Consider the following 20,546-nt stretch of genomic DNA (forward strand, 5'->3'; position numbering starts at 1 on the left):
CTTGAAATTGACGCTTGGATTCTTTCCAGATTAACTAGCTTTGCCCCTCCCTCCCTTTATCTATTTTCTTAGATCGACTTAGACTGCCACAATATATTATCTTTCTTCTTTTCTTTCCTTTTCTTTCCTTTTGATCTTTTAAAGCCCTAAATCGCTGGCTATTTTGTATACTATATATTTTGTACACTCAATTACTCTGTAAGTCATAAGTACATATGTTTTACAACGTTATTTGTCATATTTCAGTTAAACCCCAGAAAAGCCAGAAATATATTTTCAGCATGTTTTAACGCGCCCCTGGCAAAGATCTCAAAAACGAGTTGCGGCACAATTTAAAGCGACAAATAGCATCGCGTGTCTCGTTGTGGTAACACACGGTTCGCCAGTTTTTTTTTTTTTTTTTTTTTTTTTTTTTTTTTTTTTTTTTTTTTTTTTTTTTTTTTTTTTTTTTTTTTGATATCGGTGACTGCCATATTCTCTTGAGTTTCCAAATCGTAAAGAATCTTTCCCCAGGGATTGGTCAACTGTGTATGTCCCCATGCGACGTAACTTGCTTAAGGAACACGAGCCGGTGATATGCAGGCAACGTATAATTGATTATCATTCGCTCTGAAACGCTGAAGTAATGACCAGTGCAGTGGTCCAGTGGTCATATTGAATGCCGCTGGATATATCAGCATTTGGCAACCTAACCCAGAGAAGCAGGAAATATGAAGCTACCGAATACCAATTAACTTCGTAGTTGCACGGTTCACATTCCATCATTTCTGAATATGCGAGGACAGTCCTCTTATTGTGCTTTTAATTCTTTTATTTGTTTCATTTTCAGCAAATATACTGGTTTTTTTAAATTAAGCTTCTGTTTATACAGAGTTACAGATTATATTAATTTTATATAGAATATATTTAAGAAAGATATTTAATTTTTTGCTAGTTAAGTATTGATCGATTAAGTTACTGTACCTTTGTTCCGATAAATGCGTGCCATTTCCTCGAATCTAATATCATAGCAAATGCCAATACCTATTTTGCAGCCCTTCACATCGAACGTCGTTAGGGAGTTACCAGGACTGAGTGAATCACTCTCTCGAAAAGTAATCTTATTAGGAATGTCGATGTCGAATAGATGTACCTAATAACATAAAAATGTAGTCGCTAATTCTATTGCTGCAACTTTTGTAATTTAATATCAAAGTTACCAACTCCTAAACTTTAATTATTTTTTATTTAATAACTGACAGCGTTTTTATCACTTTCTTTTATTAAAAAATCTTATCATTTAATAATGTTTAAAAAGGAGAAAAAATAAGTATAATAATATTTTAAGTATTTGAAAAATTTATACAACACAAACACATTACAACAAAAATGGGCGTTTCCCGTATCATAACGTATTTTATAAACCGTAAATTATAGAATTGGTTATAGTATACGTATGTACATATGTATATTCCTAAATTATTCCTAGATAGAGTCACTTTCTTCGCCCCAATATTTTCAAATTCAAAGCCATAAAGGAATATATTACTTACCTTTCGGTGTTTTGCTATCAAAGTTCCATCGGGACCCCAAATAGTACAGGTATTGTACAATTTATCGCCCTCTATTTCAGGCATCGTACCACCAACTACATAGATGTTGTTTTCTTTAGCTGCGTTCGATGAAGCAACGCTCGTTTCACCATCAGGAATACTCTCGGCGTATTTTGGAAAGTACTCTGCGTTGCAATATTTCAATTAATGAAATGTCTTTTGTTCCAACCATAAATTAAATTGAAATGTTTGTCAGTTTTTTATTTTTTAAATTATTAAAATAACTAAGTTTTATATTTCGACTTAATTAAATATGCAATTACTTAGCTAATAGTATATATAATAAATTGTTTCTACAGGTTCAAAATGAAAAATGAATATTTAGAAATATTTAATTACGACAATGCTATTTGTGTTAGCATCAGTGGCTTGTTACTCAACGACTTTGCTAGTACTTTTTGAAACATAAAGTTAGTTTTCAATTAACACTTATACTAGAGGCGGAATTATAAATGCAAAATAATTGATAATACTAATTTATAAGTACCTAATTATTAGTATCTTCAAAAATATATTTATACAAAAATCACGATAATCATGAAAATGGGGAAATCCTATATTCTCGAATCAATTCACAATTTATTTTGTATATTAATTAGATTCCGCGCTCATCAGTACGTACTCACTGGCGAGATCGAGAAAATGTATCGGCAATTCCTCGTACGACCAGAGGATCGGAAATATCAAAGGATATTATGGCGCAGCGCGAGTGGAGAAACAGAAACATATGAGCTTAACACCGTAATACTCTTATCATAGAAATAGAAGCAGTCCTCAATTCCCGCCCGCTAACTCCTATCTCCACCGATCCAAATGATCTCCTAGCCCTCACTCCCGGACATTTCCTCATTGGCGATTCATTAATGTGCTTACGTGATCGAGATTTCAGAGACATTCCATCGAACCGACTCTCCAAATGGCAGCATATCCAACAGCTTAAACAACATTTTTGGAACCGCTGGCATAAGGAGTATTTGAACGAGCTAACCAACCGCAATAAATGGAGCAAGGGTGGACACAGCATCCAAAAGGGCACAATCGTCATCCTCAGAGAGGACAACGTTCCCTCCATGCATTGGCCTCTGGGCCGAGTTCATCCAGGCGCCGATGGTGTTGTCACGTAAAATAACAAAATAAAAAAGGAATTTGAGGTAAAAAATAAAAAAAAGAAAACTTTATTTTTTTTCTAACATCAATACACTTTACAATCTACTTCCGAACTCTGGGCGTGACTTTTTAAGACTGACTCTTATGATTTTACTTTCGATCGGATCCGATTACTTTCTTTTGTCATCCCTCAACATCCCCACCGTCCATGCATTTGCTAGGCGTCCGCGACCGTTGCCACGTGCTCTTTCTTCTAGAACCTTCGGTGGAAGGACCGTTGGGATGTTGATGGTTCATTAGGCACTTCAGCGATATACATTGTCGCCGAGTGCTTTATCTCTATCGTCAGTCCGTCGGATTTGAAGTATGCCGGTCGTGACAGTGTCATCCGGACAGCTACAGTTCAGACGGCAAAAAGCATTTTGGATCGGGGCGTCAAAAGGCTTGTCCCACTGCCAATTCAACCCGATCTCGAGAAACCCGAACAACTAGCCACCGAGACGAAATAAGATGGGAACTTCAACCACACCTCGCTAGTTTGATCGGTACCCTCTCAACGGGGGGAGAATGTTACGCCATGCGGCTTACCATAGGTCATATTCTTAACTATCGATCGCGGCACTATAATGTCGCAGACGGACCGTCGCGTCTGCCCGGCAAACAAACATTGTAGTGGCAAGCGCATGATTCATTAAGCAGGGCGACTTCCAGAAACGTCGACTCGTGGTCGTTATTTTACCTCGCGTAAAAGAATGTGGCGTGATCCGAACGTAGTGGGGGTCGCCTTCCAGAAAAAACGAAAAAAATCGAAAGGCGTTCAGAACTTTTCGAGAAGTCGAACCGTCAACACAGGTGGTATGTCGCGCATTACTTATCAACCAAAACGCAGTTACATTTTTTTTGTTCCATTTATATCTTTCTAGTTAATAAGTTGTTGAAATAAACATTAATTTATTTGTGTTAATTCTGTGGAATTTCATTGAACTACTGAACTGATCAGTTCGTGGCGTCGATTATTTAATCGTAACGGGAAATTACAACTCTCGTTGACGTGCTATCTCGCGATCGCGTCTCTCCGCGAACGGTCGAAACAAAATGATTCACTAAAAACTGTCCTGAATTCCTAAGAACTTATTTACCGCAAAACTGACAAAGTGTTTATTTAAAAAATGAGGTTGAAGGTAGTCCTTTTCTTTCATTTCATTCATTTTCATTTTCTTTCTTAAGTATGGCTAACACAATATCTAATCAATTAAAATTTTATATTTTCACGTGAAAAGTTTCTTTAGATAATTATTATCAACATGATGACTAACTCTTACGGATTAATACGTGTCTGTAGGGCAATCCGGTGGACTCGATCGGCTTTTTACTTCGAAAGTTGAGTAATCGGTGTCGCTTTCTTACGCATCTTTGAACTGTATAAATGTTTTAAAATTGTTTGATCCAGAATGTACCACACCGGACAATCAAGAAGGCAGGTGCCTTGACTACAGAAAATGTAAACCTCTGCAAGAAATATGGCAGATACAGTACCGTACAGCCACCGATTTTTATAGACGATCAGTGTGCAGATACCAGGGCAATGTTACGATCGTTTGCTGTCCGAACGATCCAAACAAAGAGAAGAGAGAAATTTTAATAAAAACTGTGTATAAGTATAAGGCTTTGCGACCACCATACTGAGGTTTTAGCAACGTCTCTCATACCAGGGTGGTCGATGGTAAACCAGCTGAACTTGGTACGTTTTATGTCTTTCTTTCCGATTAATAATAAGCCATTTACTGCAAAGAATGAACTTTAAAGGCATTAAACAGCACATCAATGTACATTTCAATTAGACTAAATAATAATGCTATGATTTTATCGGTAGTAACTTTACTTATTAACTTGAATTATTTCTTTCTTTTACTTCATGTTAGGAAGAGTATCTTTTTGCTTGAAATAAAAAATTGATATAGGAGTAATAATATGGATAGAGATCAAAAACTGTTAGGGCAGAAATTACACGTTTGAACTTTATAGTTCAGTATAGTTCAAATAGAAATTATATAGAATTATTTAATAATTTGTATTCCACTGGAATAAAAATTTAATTTCTGTCTTTATCAAATCTCTGTTTCAGAGTATTTGTACGTATGTACTTATCGTCTGCTGTATGATCGAATTTCGAATAGGTAATAATCGTTGTTACTCGTTATGTGAGAAAAAATTATGTATATTCACAACTATGACTATTGCATTTTAGGCGCTTGGCCATGAATCGCTGCATTAGGTTTTCGTAATCCCCGAAACCCAGACAAACCACTATGGAAGTGCGGAGGTTCCCTGATATCGGCTAGGCATGTTTTGACCGCAGCACATTGTGCACATATGGATGGAATAGAAAACATACACAATCATAATATTGCCATTCTTAGATTGGTGGAGGAGGTGCCATTTTCGAGTAAGTCCTCAAATATATATATATATATATATATATATATGCTATTGAGTATTACTGAAGTATCATATCCTGAAATTTCTTACTGTACACATATATTGTGTCATAAAGCGTGTATAATTCTTTCTCATACTTTTGGTCATTAGTTTCCTGCATTTTCATTTATTTTTTTATTTTTCAGGGTACGTATATCCCATTTGTACGAAAGAGCCCCTACGAAAGAGCAACTTCGTCGGCTATAACCCCCTTGTTGCTGGATCGGGAGCATTAAGATATAGTAAGTGATATCAATTTTATAATAAAATTAAATAGTTCCAGTCTTAAATATCTTTCTTATTTTCTTCGTAGGACGACCACGACGTAATGCATTAATGGAAGTACAAATGCCAGTGATTAAGAACGCCGAATGCAAAATAGCTTATTCCAAATTTCCTAATGCACCTGATATCACTGATGGTATAATATGCGCCGAACATGCTCAGGGTGGAGAGGATTCTTGTACGGTAATTAAGTTACAGAGTTACTACAAACTATACGGTATCTGAAGACACGTCGATTCGAATTAACATCAAATCGACGTCTTAAACATTAAAAATAATAGATAAACACAATTTAATAGTTTTGCCCACTTCTCACACCTCGTTATGGTATTTAATCTAATTTCCTCTAATCTTAGTTTTGCTCAAAATACATATAACATGTACGTTATAAATTGGAGTATTTCAATACACAAATCAATAGAAGATTATTACTGTATATAAGTATAATTTCAATACAATTCGATCGATATATTTCAGTATCTTTGATTAAAAATTTAACGATCCTTTCAGGCTGACCGCGGCGGATCACTGCTGATACAACATGAATTAACCTCGTATTTAATAGGTATTGTGTCTTATGCTTATAAGTGCGGCACAGCTGGGTATCCCAGCGTTTACACTAGGGTCACATCGTACCTTGACTTCATTCTCCAAGCGATGCAATAATATGATATTACTGTTCCATAAATATCATTGTGTAAAAAACGTAAAGTTGGATTTTCTTATTGTGGAGATAAGAAACAGCTCAAATTTACATTGTTTTGTACGTTACAAATTATAGGCTTAAAATGTACGAAATGTAACTTTGAAACGACACTAATTTTTTACGCACGATAAACCTCCACAACTTAGGTATGTAAAGATGATAAACGTATATTAATTCTATTAATTTGGTAATAATAAACCAACTTTCTGAGAAGTTCTGTAAATTTCGTTTCTTTTGTATCAAGAGAATAATGGAATATTCCACTTAGATCGTATACTTCTTGTACGTACGTACAAAATTTTCCGGCTAATCTAAAACACTTCATAAGATAGAGAGCTTCTGGAAATTCGGACACAGAGAGTGCATAAAATACAAGATAAGTCTCGTGTCTTTCAAAATTATTTTTTATTCGCTAAAAACGTCCTGTGTACTCATGCAATCACATGCAACCTCGAAACTTCACTTATTTTTTATCACTTTCCAATTCAATACACAGTTTCAGCATTTTTGACTATATGTAAGAGAAATTTCCATTCAGCCAAAGGTGTACTTACAGATTATAGATTCCTATACGACTCTCAGTAAAAATTTATCCGCACTCCAGATAGTTAAAACTTCTGTCGACCGTATTGATCCATCTGCACTCTTCGTATGACGTCAATATCTGTTCAGTGCTGCTGCGCAGGTTTCTTTGTGTTACGTCAATTCGTTTGTGACCGTTGCGCGAGTAATGGCGCTTTGCAATGGTGATTTGCAGGAAAACAGTGCAGGATGCTGTGATTCGTTTCTTGTGGTCGGAGGTTATGTTTGATGCCTATATTTATCAAAGATTTAATGCACATTATGGAGAAAGTGTTTTGTCACGAAGTGTGTTTGAATGGGCACAAAAGTTCAAAGAAGATCGCACAAGTGTTATGAAAAAACAGCTGGACGCCCGTCCACATCCACGATGACAACATTGAACGTGCTCATGAACTTATGCTCTATGGAATAGACGAGTGACAGTGGATAATGTGGCAAATCATTTGCAAATCAGCCACGGCTCTGCTTATGCAATAGTACACGACAGATTTGGATTTTAAAAAGTTTGTGCGAGATGGATGCCGAAAAAGCTGATGAAAAGGTGAAGACGACGATGCATTCGTGGTTCGCAGCTCAGCCCAAAACATTTTTTAATGAGAAAATATAAAGGTCCTTCGGCAAATGGACAAAGTGTATACAGAAATCGAGTGATTATGTCAAAAAATGATGTATGTCTTTTTTGACAATTGCTTAAAATAAATTCTACACCGACAGAGCGGGTAACTTTTTACTCACCCTCGTAAGACACTTAAATTTCCAATCTATTATGATGAATAAAAGAGCTTATACTATTAAATCTAATTGTATTTTGTTGCATGAGAGTACACGTGTATGTGATGTACATTACCTTTATATCCCCTTGAACGCTTCAATATTGCGCATATATACTATATTTTGTACAGCTTCTATAAAATTTCGTATGTTTGTTTAGGCTGTTAATCTAGAGGCTGGAGTACAAAGAAGTGGCACAATGATGTGGGCTGATGACATTTATAATTATCAAGGAATCACCCCTACATTCGCTCAGGTATATATCGTTGACTATAATGTATTTAACATATATGATTGTTAGAATATTAATAATTAATTTTTAATTCTATCAGAATTTTAATGAAACTGTCCCTTGGGAAGGAAGAACTGATACCTTGATATCACGGTTTGTACATCCTATATATACGACAAATTTTAGAACATTATATAACGAAGAACCAGATCGTCGTGGCCATGTGATGTGAATAAAAGGACTTGAATTTGATGATATTTTTATAATGTTAGATAACATAACTAAGTATCTTCACAGTAAGATAGGATGACATGGTTTACATGATCTTAATGTTGTTCACTCGAGTGATGATATTATAAGGAAAAGCGTAATATCACAGGTAGGATGATTCATAATTTAGAACTACTAACTCATGTATGTATTAAAAATTAAAGAAATATATTAAATTTTATAGGATATTTATGTTTAGTAACCAGTAATTCAGAGATTGGTATTCATGGTTACTATAACGAGGCTGTAGAAACGCACCCTTTCTTCTTTGCAAATGGTCCTGTATTTATGTCTAAGCCGAAACTGGAACCTCTGAATAATTTAGATTTATTCTTGTTATTTTCTAAAATACTTATCTACAGTATACCATAAGGAATGATACCGTATCGCACCTAATCAAGTGCCTTAAGAAACATCAACAGGATATCACAGTAAGTAATCCCTTATCGACAGATATGTAAGTAAAAGTTATGTGTCATTGTTATACACAATTATGTGTTAGTGTTATACACAGTTATTTATCATTTTCTATTAATTCAGTTGTAGCCACTACAATATCTATGACACTGGTAGTAATTATAAGAACAATAATGATGTTCTATAAGAGGAAATGATGATTAGGAACAAAAACTTACAGGTAAGTCAAAGTATATGTTATTTGCCATTTGAAAAGAAAGTTACTAACTTGGAATTTTTTGATAAATAATAATTGTGCAAAATATATTGGATTTCAAATTTGTCAAAAATTGAAATTTAAGAAGCATTGTAATAATATAACATTAATATTTTGATTTTTCAGGAGATATCATGCGGTGGATGGATAATATGTAAAAAATATTATATAAGAAGTAGCATCATGACAAAGAATATATAAAGACAGTTTCATTTTTTATAAATAAAAATTTGTTGTTCCAGATTTTGAAATACAGTGAAACGTTTAATTAGTATCTTAATATCTTTAAATAATTATTATTTTAGAATCAATTGTAATTGTATCATACGTACTTTTGAATTCGTGCAAGAACATATGTAATTTTGAAGTAGTTATTATTAGGAAACTGTTAGACGCGAACAGTATGCGAAAAGTTAGTATGCAGTGTAATAATTATCAATCAAAACACAAGAATTAAATTCTTGAGGAAAAAATTTCCGGAATTTCTTATTTACATGATTATAAAGAAATCCATAATAAAAAGGAGCTGTTTTCTAATACTTCTCTTCCTTGTAATGCCTACGTTAATAATAACGAGGTTCGACTTTTTGTTTTTAGAGGGATACTGGAAAATTTGAAAGTACAGTACCATTGGGAAGAAAATCACGATATTGAAAACGATATTTGCAAGTAAATTTCCAAAAAATCTGTTTTCAAATTTTCGCTTTCTATTTCACATTAAAAGAAAGGGAGGGCTGCCTTCTTTTTCTGCAAGACAAAACAAACATTCTGAATCTCGTATCAATGAATGATGTCAATAAGTTATTTTTCTTTTCAGATTGAACAATATTCCAGATTTATTCATAATTTCATACTACGCGAAGAATAGACTTTCATAGGTATATAAAGGAAATATTAAGTATAGGAAAACTCTTTTTCGTTGTAGGTGACATATGCTTCACGGTTGAACACATGTATTTTTGAACACATATAAATGAAAAAGTACTCTTATGGAGAAAAAGAATTGATACCTTCGATTGACATTAGATAATGTATATAAACTTATGAACAATCACTATCAGTTTGTATTTTAGGTGCACACGCAGATTTGTTGGAGTTCTTATAAAATGTACTTCCTGTACGAACGTTTTATTCTTCCAAATTTTACGATACTATGTCTCATATAATAACTATATGGATTAAACGTAATATAAATGATCCGAAAATAGACTCGAACGACATTAATTGTCTTTCTATTTATACCAATATCGAAAATACAAGTAAAGCTGGAGCAATAGTATGCAAGAATGGACTATTTATTATTTTAAACCAAATCATAGCATATTCAGAATGCACAATATTATCATGAAATGTAAATGAATCAGTTGTAAACGAACGATTTTACTGTAAAATCATTGCCACCTTTTTTTCATCTGAAATATAGCAGCAATGAGTACATTCTTTTAATATATAATAAAACGAGATATCTTTATAAAGTTACATATGTCATCACTGGTAACTGTTATCTCGTATGACGCCAAATATACCGTTAGTATGGAATGATATTTTTATGAAGATATACTTTAATGATAGATTTTATGAATGAAACGTTATATAAGAAAAATTATCTCTTGTTATTCTATGAAGTGTAGTAGCTAATGAAGATTAATTTTACGAAGTATTAGGGCAAAAGAGAATTAAAAAATTAAAAAGATCTAAATAAGATTGTTCGTGTGGCTTAATTATCTCAATTCTGGTACACCACTTGTTACATTCTAACTACTTAGCGCTAAACAATAACTTGCAAATATTAAAGATATTAACACCTTAATATTAACACCTAAAGGTTTTCAGGAAATTTTATAATATTTGATTATTGTATATCTAGTCATTGATTGATAAAATTTCTTGTATAAGCATAGATCGAGGTTGACGTCATACGCAGATTGCATTACAGGTATCGTTTTAATTTATTTTATGGCTAGAATCATTTGAATATTATACGAATAATTATTTCCATTCGAACGATTAATAAATCACGTACCTATAAAAGATATATTATGAAAAAGACGTGACGAAACAAAAAAATATTGGAAATTCCGTTGTCATTAGATCAATTATTTTTGCAATGATTTTTATTTCCATGTAATTACATATGAAATGGGTAATTCATTAACATCTCCTCGAATCGAATATAATTCGTTACACTTCACAACGATTCAAATAATGGACGGGAAATATATAATAACTTTCCTGTCCTTGCGTTAAAATAGTACTGTACAAATCAGATGATACAGGAAATATCCAAAAAACCCAATTACATCCACATTGCATGACAGCACACTTGCAATGGATTTTTGTGATTTCAATGTCACAGACAATGACACAACTAATCAGAACACGTTCGAGGCTATAGACATTGAAATTACCGCGTGTTTAATACGTTTAAAGCATAAATCTAAATTTCACGCGATTATTTCTTTGTACATTGTGAAACTCTTAAATTATCTTAATCGAATAAATAATCCTAATGTAATAAAACATCTTGAAATAGACCTAGATATCTGAAACAGAAACTCGAAGGATAAGAAATCCTAAAAGGTACTAATCCTAAAATAACAAACTCCTAAATAATAAACAAGTGATAAAACCTGTTATAAATAATAAACCTTACCTGGAATAATCAAATCCTAACTAATCGAAAATAAAATAAGGCAAGCAATTCTTAATCTTTCAAGTAATTTTTCCGAAAACACAGAAAGATAGAGAAATTAAAAAGACGCAGCACAAATTGCAGCACAATGAAAGTTTCGGAGCGATGAATACGATCGTATTAAACTAAATAATTTTCAAAAGTGAAATTACACTGAAACGTATATCGATGATATTTGTCATTTCTACGATCTGTTTCGCTTGATCGTGCTTCTTTTCTGATGTAAATTCAATTTATAATACGAACTAAGTTTCCTTTATTATTATTAGTCCTGCGTCTTTTTAATTCGTCACTTCTTTTATTTCAGAACAATGACGGGCTCCAAGATGCTGTTCGGATGTTTGGCGTTAATTGCTTTTCTGCATCCATTAGTTCACGTTTGTACTTCGAGTAGTACAGCTCAAGGTTTGTACTTCGAGTTGTCTTTTTCCATGCACTTCAAATTCCAATACGATCTGGTCACGTGGCCTTCGTACAATTTCGAAATTTTACCTGTTTGGTAATCGTCAATGAAAAAAGAAGTTATGCGTGACCTCAACACATTGAAACAATTTTTATGATTTTTTATTTGCCGGTTGGTCAGCAAGTTAATGGAAAAATTTCACTTAACTATTCGCGTTAATTTCTTCGGTTTAACTTTTGGGAAATGCTTCGTTAGCTTCGGGAATATTCCAACGATTCGTTTTACGTACAAAATAAGCATGATAAATATTACATCACGGTAATGAAAACTATTGGCGTAATACCTAAGATAAAGATGCAGAGACAGTCTTAGAATTTCTAATGACACCTTTATAGATTTCTCGTTTAAAATCGCTACTACATTTGAATCACTTTTACCTAACGGTGTTACATAGTCTTATTGGAAATTTGTCAAATTCCTTAAAATGATCACTGAAAATTTTCCTAAATTTCCAAGAATTTATTTATCACGAGGTAAAGAAAATGTGTATTAGAAAGATGAGATCGAAGGTTTACCATTTTTTCAATTATGGCGAACGCAATATGTAATCAATGAAAATTTTATATTTTCACGTTGAAAGTTTCTTCAGATAATTATTATCCAGATGATGACTAACTCTTACGAATTAATGCGTGTCTGTAGGATAATCCGGTAGACTTGATCCGCTTTTTATATCGAAAGTTGAGCAATCGGTGACGCGTTCTTATACACCGAACCGCGAAAAGCAAAATTTCATATGATCTCACCAATTTCGGATGTCAGTCAAATCAGTCAAATCAGTCAAATAATAAGTTCGCGTTAATATACACGTTCGATTTTTGAAAAGCTTGTTCAATTTAATAAGAGTCTTGGTAACAGGCTTATGTTTTTAGACCTAATTGGTTGTTTTCATTTACAAGTACCTCGTGTTAAAGTACTCATAAAATGACATTAAAATCAGAAAACTAATAACTGAAAGATTATCATTTTTCCTCTGTGGTAGTTTACATATAACATAATGCAACTAACATGTCACGATTAATGCAAAATAAATAAATTACTAATATAGACATTTTTTTAGTAATTTGTATAATCGTGAAACGAATTGGACTTTCTAAAGGCAAATATCAAAGGAAACATGGAATTGATGCCAAATCTATCACAAATATTATTTATACTACTTATTTGCGCAGTTTGAAGCGAATCAAATTGATGAAGGTTTCTTTGTTACATGTTAATTTACATTTTAAAAAACATAACAGGCACGCTAATTAGTTTGCTTAAGATACTTTCGAGATACCAAGTTAGACGCGTTTCCATGAAATCATATCAATTTTACGATGATATTTTTCTATCAAGCATGCAATTATAACCGTATCGTTGATTAGTGCATACAATTATCCATGTACATTCGTCTTTCCGAGTACCGCGCTTCAATATTGCTAATTTCAAATTCGTACATTAATGTTCGTAAATGCTTGAAAATGCTATATAACTGTATCAGCTTCTGTTAAAAGCATTTTATAGTAAAATCTCTATAAATTTGTAATATTTTTTAGACAATTTGAATTCATTATATTATACATCGTACATTCTAGTCATTTCTAATTAAGTTACTTTTGCGATGTTTAATTATATTTTATGTATATTCTTATAACTCTCTATGTTACGGCGCGTACGATGGTCCGTGCGCCGTCTGAAGCTTTATACTATATACTGATCTACTACATACTATATACTATAAACTGAATCCTTTGACGTAATCTTAATAGCTTGAAGGAATCTCTAACCCTGTAAGTGTTTTCGGTTTATGGATGGTCCTTAGAACAATACTTAGGTTTATTGCGCACTCTTACAAATAACGGAGAAAGCGGGTAGTTATTTTTCCAATAAACAATGTCACCCACGAGCCACGTTGGTAGGAGGCTTCCTCCTCCTATCTTCGTTCATTAACGTTGGCTATAATCAATGGGCACCCTCACTTTCCTAACGAAAAGTGTGAACAACGAATCCGCGTTCTTTGTTCAGAAAGCACACCCACACTGAGATTTCCTCTCGTGGCGGCACACGAGAACGCAAATCCCACCACTCGAAACCAACTAGTGTCGGACGACGGCAGCGCAGTGGTTAGCGCCATAGAGTACAAACGTTCGGATCCCGGGTTCAAATCCCGGCGCCTCGTACTTTTCCAAAGTCCGATGTTTCTTCCACGACATCTAAATAAGAAGGAAATACAGCAGTACTACACCCCGGCAAGCGACATCTACAGCCAGCAGCCTACAATTATCACGGATATATGAAGGAAGACGGAGAAAAAGAAGAAAAAAAGTGTGTTTCGTCCAGAGCCTGCTAGTGGACTCATCAGTAAGGCTTACCTAGCAGGCTCATACCTTAGACACAATGGAAGGAGGGGGAAACAAAGCTATGTACATGGCAGAGACATTGAAGACGGATTCCTCCCTCCCACGGCCGGACACTGTATCCAAGGCCGGTCGGATCTCCTACCCTCTCTTGCGACGTATCCCAGTGGAGCGGCCCCACTCTTAATCTAGTTTGGTGGGAAAGGTTCGCGTACACACCGTGTGTAAGAACTATTAAAAACCACATAGTGTATCGCGACTACCTTTCTACTACTTAACCCAAGTCCTATATTATCAGTCTTAGGTCCGAGGCGGCTCCTGTCACGTAAAGTTGGTACTTGGGTGGTAGTAAGAAGGCTGAGTCGTAACCCAACTACTTATTTTCCTTTATAAAATTTTATTATAAACACTTACAAAATAACACCGAACCGGAGAATAGGGGTTGTATGAGTACAGCAACTAGAAGAGGAACAAGAACTGCCCGAGCTGGGTGAAGTCTCGGTTTATATACGTTTTGGTTTTAGGATGTTGAGGGGCTAAGTGTAGGTTATGATGTAGAAAAGTGTCCGAAGGTCGGGGGTCCATATCCTATCTCTGATGTGGACGGAGGTGCGTCACAGCCTTGGTGTATTCTATGATAATAAGGTGGTGATGTGTCCAAAAGTGTCCGAAGGTCGGGTGTCGATGTATTATCACTGATGTAGGTTGAGATGTGATTGATGTCACATACCCCCCTCTTTAGATTGATTTTGGTCCTCCAAAATCTTGGTGTTTCCTCAGTATGGAGCGATGGAATTGGACTCTGACTGGTTCGACTTGTACTTGTTCTTCTTCGTCGTGGTATATGCTTTTGCTATTTCAACCTGTGAAGGTTGTTGGCTGGTTAAATTTCGACTACGATTAATAGGGATAGTTTGCTAAGTTTGACGAAATGCCGCAGTATCACGTGTTGAATCTTTTGTAGACTTTCTAACAGCCTGTGATATAGAATGAGTTAGTGGTCTTTGAGTAATGGTTTTATACTATCTTGTTGTTTCTTTATAGTTTGATTGTTATCCAGTTGTTCCTTTGATACTTGCATTTCTTTGTTTTGTTTAGCAACTTCTAAAGCCTTTTCAGCATCTACAACTGGTTCTTTTTCCATGCATGTAATTTCTTCTTCAACCAGTACAACTGTGCTTTCCTCTATAGTTCGTGTTTTTGTGTCATTTAGTAAACTTTTCAATTCAATTTCCACAGTATCTGGAGCTTTAGATACCGACTGACTGTCATCTTCTGCATTTTCAATGCCCCAATCATCAAAGATATCCTGAATGACACTTCTTTTGTTAGTTATGCGCACTTTATCTGCTTCACTTATAGATTTATTCCTTCCTTCTGTATTAGCAACATGTATAAGTACGACAATTTTATTATGAATAATTTTCTTTTCTACATTAATTTTATGTGAACTATCAAAAGATCAATCTTGCCATTTCCATTTGTTGTTTCTTGTTATTCTTTTCTTTAATATCAATGTCATCTGCAGTTTCTAGATCACTAATTACTCCTGAGGTAATAGGAGTTATAGAATCGTTTCTTGTCTTTGTATGATTTAATATGTCATAATTGTATTTCTGGCTACAATTTTCAGAAACTTCTTGAGCCACAATTTCTGTTGAAATTACTTCTATAATTGTTCCATCACTTTCTCGTGCTTAACCTATCGAATTAAATTCTTCATTTACAATTTCAGCGTTCTTCATTCCTTTTTGTTCTGCAGAAACATTTTTTTTTCTTCATTGGAATTTACAACAGTATCCTTTTCATGTACAGTTAAAACAATATTTTTTTCCGTACTTTCATTCATATCATTAATATATAGTAGTTTCTACAGTCAGTACCATTACTTCTGAACTACTATCAACTAGTTTAGACAAATCTGTGTCTGTATCCGTGAGATGCAATGTTTGGGCTTTATCATCAAAAGTTTCACCAAGTGTTTTAATTAATGCTTGACACTGAGCATTAGTAACACTAACTGTATCTATATTTAACACTGTACAAACGTTGTGTTTCTCAATGTTTTGTTCACCCTCATTTGTATTAAATATTTCAACATCGTTCGTACTTTCTTTATCTAAAGATGTGTCACCTGCATATCTTGAATGATCTCCAATCTCAGTTGTATTCTCTGCTTGCTCTTCTTGAAATTTCTCATCTTTTTTTTTTTTTTTATATTGATCATCAATTTGTGGGTCCTTATTTATTATTTCTTGTTCTACTTCATTAATCGCAGCGTTCTTTATGCTCTCTGTCTCACTACTTTCCTTACTTTAAAAATTTTTTTTTGTTTTTATTTAAATCTGTTACATCACATTTATTTACTACTAAACCATCTTGAATTGTATTATCTGTACATTCCTGTGACTTATTTTTTTTTTTTTTTTGATTTTCTGGAATATCATGCACATTCATTATAATATCAGTCGTTGATTCTGATATTAATGAAGAAGATACATCTACTTTTATCGATGATTCTACTTTATTAATGTCACTGTGCACTTCATGTAGTTGTTCCATAGTAAAACATCAAGATTGTTACAATTACTTAAGAAGTCATGGATTGTTATTTAAATATTTACTGCACTTTTCCATCAATGTAACCCTTTATGGCAGTTTGACATTCTACAGAACACCAATGCTGTATCAGTTTATATTTTTCTTCATCATGAAGTTTTATTATATCACCTAATTCTTCCTGATGTTTTTTTTTCTTTTTTTTCAATTTTCAAATAAGAGTGTGTTTTCTATGTGAATCTTTTAATTCTTGGTTCGCCTCTAGTAAGCGATTATTAACATCTTTGGAAAGTTTTTGGACGTTTTCCAGTTCTTTTCTAAGAAAATTATTTTGTTCGTTCATATCTTTTACTTTACTAAAATCCAGTTTCAATTTATTAGTTTCTTCTTCATATTTATATCCAAAATCACCCACTTTTTCATATTCACCCTTTAGTTCGTCTAGTTCACATTGAAGGGCAGATTATTTGTCCTTGTGGTTCAAGAACTACATTTTATCTCTTTTGCATCTTTAGCTCCAGCTTCACGTTCCTCCATTGAATTACTAACACATGAATTAAGTTTGGCCTTTTTTTTTTGTTCCAGCAAGTCAACTTCATATTTGTGACTTATGTTATTTCTTCTAATTTTATTGTTAGTTCTTCAATTTGTATTCCAAAAGATTGAACTCTTTTTACGTGCGTGTGTGTGTTTTTTTTTTGTAACTCGTCGAATTGCAATTCTAATTTTTGCACTTCCTCCTTCATGTCCTCTATATGCTTCTCGAACTCTTGTGTCGTCCTGTCTTTGTCGGAACATTCTACTTGAAAATCAGCGAGTTGATGCTCGGGATCGTAATTCAATTTTTGGTCGTTAGCAGTAATAAGCTCGCGTAACTTCACTTTTGAACTTGATCTTGTTTGGTCTTGATTGTGTTTTCGTGGTGCTTGTGGTGTTCTAAAAGTAATCGTCACGTTGCTTGCATTTTTAGTGCACATTGATACACTGCACTCTGCACAGGCAATGCTTTTGTTGTCATGAAATCTCTCTAACTTTTCAGTAACAAAACCTTTTATTTTATTATTTAATTTTGGATCATGCGCCCCTGGTGGAGATACATTATGTGTTCTCTTTACCTTTATTATGCACACGTTTTCCTTTTGCTCTCAATTTTTCGATCATCTTGTGCTGTTCTATATATTGTGTTCTTATGTTCTTCGCATATAAATCCTGTCGATTGACTTTATCTTTCAGTTGAGGTACATGTTTAATTCTTTACCTGTGATTATGATGAACAACCTCAGCGTATTTCCTTTCTCTCTCTCTTTTTTTTTTTTTTTTTTTTTTATGGATTTCTTGATAATCTTTTAGAAGTTGCTCGTTATATTTGGAAAGCTTTCTCACTTCGTCTTCAGCTGTTTCCTAACGGGATTTTTCTTCTTCAAGTTTTTCTGTAATCATTTTTTCTAAACTTCTCCATTTATTCTGTTCTTCTTCGAGTAATTCATTACTTTTCGGTATCTGGCTATCTTTTCCTTTAAAACATTTAATTTTATCAGAGAGTTCTCCTATTTTCAAACTTGCTTCATTTAAGGTAACTTTATGAATTTCCGATTGATGCTTTAACATTTGATGTAAGTCTTCTATTGCTGTTTCACGTTCTTTCAACTGTTCATTAAATTCGTTGTTTAGCATATCCACTCGAGAAATTTCGAGTTCTTGAGCATCGTTTCTTCTTTTAGAAATTTGGCTTATTTTCTCTCGCCTGCTGCTACATGTTGCTGTCATTTTATCAACTTCTTTCTTCTTTTTTTTTCTTTTTTTTTTTTTTTTGAACTTAAAATCTTGATTTAAGGTTTGTGTTTCACTATATGATTTATTATTATTAACTAGTTCAACATTATTTTCAGTAGATTTTTTTTCGCGTGATTTTTATACTTATTTAAATAGTTTAACATGAGCAAATGCATCGTACGTCAGATATACCATTTTTAATAAATTGTCGCCTTTACAACTCGAGTTACCTCTGAACGAGTCGCATGATTGATCAATAAGCCATGAGTAATTATGCAAATTCAGTTTTTTTTTTATCTATTTATTTGAATATTATAACAAAGACTTTACATTGAATATCTTATTAAAATTGTAAGTTTTTCATAAACGCTTCAAAAGCCACAGTCTATTGATCAACTCCTCTATCCTTTCTCTTTCTCCTCACTAAAATAGATAAATTCCTAATGTAGTTTGTGGATAATATTTTTTTTTTTTTTTTCTAAAGCAAATCACATTTATCATCTGATATATTTTTTGAAATAATTTCTGTCTGTACATTTTCTTCTTTTCCCTTACTCCTCTTTCTCTTTCTAATGAATTCTTTTTATTCCGTAAAATAGTTTTTGTATATTCAATTTTGTTAAGTGCAATCCTTATTTCTGATAACTTACTTTTATTAGATAATTCTTGTGAATCTTCTACTACATCTTCCATATCATTTCGAGTGCGGCTTCTACCTTCAGTAAATTTAATATCTTGAACCGTATCATTAATTTCAATAGCTCTTTCGGTATCAAGTAAATCGCACTTATTATTGAATATACCTTTTGAATTGACTTCTGTCTCTGTAGTTTCTTCTTTTGTATCTTCTTCGAGTTTTCTTTGTTCTTCTAATCCACCCTTCTCATTTTGTAGGATCTTCCTTGTATCTTCATCTTTTTTAACTTCGACTTTATCCGATCTCCTAGGTCTGCCTCTATGTTTCGCTTCATCAGTTGCTATTACACCCGTTACTGCATTATCATTTTCTACAGATTTATACCTATTGCTATCACTAGCTGTGTTCGTTAAAAGAACTTCCCTTCGTTGACGAGTATCAGTTGTTTCGTTTTCACTATCTGAAATTGATTTTTGTTTAACACCTCTTTTTTCTTCTTTGGCAAATTTATTTTCTACATTTTCCGATGCCTTTTGTTTATTAATTATTTCACACTTGTCTTCGATTAATTTCGTCTTTAAAGCGCTTCGCAAAATTTTATTTGTGTTTGATTGTCTGGTTTGATTATAAACAATTTCTTCAAATTTTGGCGAAGTAGCAGGCTTTGCAGCGACATTATAACGACTGCTCCGTTTACTACTATCTAACATAGATGGAGATGGATTCTTGTCATCTTTATTCTCTAAAGACTTCTCTTGTGTATTAGCATCTAAATTTCTCGACATAAGATCTGCTGAAGTTTTTGATTCTGTAGTGTCACACGCATTTTTCGCTGTCATCATTTGGTCTTCTTCTATAAGCAAATGTTCATTATTGTAAGCATTATCTCTTGCTTTTTGTATGGATTCTAATGATATATTTTGTTCAACGTTGTCTATTGATTTTGTATCATTTTCAGCAGTTGATTTACTAACTGCTTCTAATTCTTTCGTTTCAATTTGGTTTTCTTTATTTGTATCGCCGTCCAAAATATTTCTCATTGAAATATTATCCTTCTTGTTATGATCTTTTTCTGCTTCTCCTAAACTTTTACTTTTTTTGTCAAACCATTCTTGTAAATTTTGAGTATCTTGTGACGAAGATGGTGACAAATCATTATACAATACTGCAATATCTTCTTTCCTTCGTTTCACAGACTCTTTCTGGTATTCTGTTGAGCTATTGACATCAAACATTAAGTCTGTTTTAATGAAAATATAATCCTGTGAAGCGGTGTCAATTGATACTTTCTTTTCATAAGAATTTTCTACATTAGACTGCAATTCTTTTGAAAATTCTTTCAAAACCATTTCTTCATTTCCTACAGTAACGTCTGTTTTCTCCAAGC

General features: G+C 33.4%; 2 protein-coding genes and 2 long non-coding RNA genes across 9 annotated transcripts in view; all 4 read left to right on the forward strand.

Annotated features, from left to right (window-relative positions):
* Window positions 1-20,546, forward strand: part of LOC126875779 (katanin p60 ATPase-containing subunit A-like 2) — a 224,301-nt gene that overhangs the window by 11,470 nt on the left and 192,285 nt on the right. The gene's annotated exons all lie outside the window — the stretch shown is intronic.
* On the forward strand, window positions 4,997-6,327 carry LOC126875787 (venom serine protease Bi-VSP-like). Of its 3 annotated transcripts, none has more exons than XM_050638680.1 (4): window positions 4,997-5,145; window positions 5,324-5,419; window positions 5,491-5,645; window positions 5,940-5,968. In XM_050638680.1, the coding sequence occupies exons 1-4, from the start codon at window positions 5,073-5,075 to the stop codon at window positions 5,946-5,948; spliced, it is 333 nt and encodes a 110-aa protein (XP_050494637.1). In that variant the 5' UTR covers window positions 4,997-5,072; the 3' UTR covers window positions 5,949-5,968. The 3 variants fall into 3 exon arrangements, with proteins under 3 accessions (XP_050494637.1, XP_050494636.1, XP_050494635.1); XM_050638679.1 differs by lacking the exon at window positions 5,940-5,968 and adding an exon at window positions 5,973-6,327 and having other exon boundaries at window positions 5,002-5,145; XM_050638678.1 differs by lacking the exon at window positions 5,940-5,968 and adding an exon at window positions 6,028-6,327 and having other exon boundaries at window positions 5,038-5,145.
* Window positions 7,385-8,047, forward strand: LOC126875828 (uncharacterized). Its single transcript, XR_007693700.1, has 3 exons — window positions 7,385-7,469; window positions 7,682-7,777; window positions 7,854-8,047. It is a non-coding gene; the product is annotated as an uncharacterized LOC126875828 (long non-coding RNA).
* LOC126875842 (uncharacterized) lies at window positions 8,947-9,983 on the forward strand. The gene is made up of 2 exons (XR_007693727.1): window positions 8,947-9,365; window positions 9,514-9,983. It is a non-coding gene; the product is annotated as an uncharacterized LOC126875842 (long non-coding RNA).

This window comes from Bombus huntii, unplaced genomic scaffold (genome assembly GCF_024542735.1).
Source record: "Bombus huntii isolate Logan2020A unplaced genomic scaffold, iyBomHunt1.1 ctg00000058.1, whole genome shotgun sequence".
NCBI lineage: Eukaryota > Metazoa > Arthropoda > Insecta > Hymenoptera > Apidae > Bombus > Bombus huntii.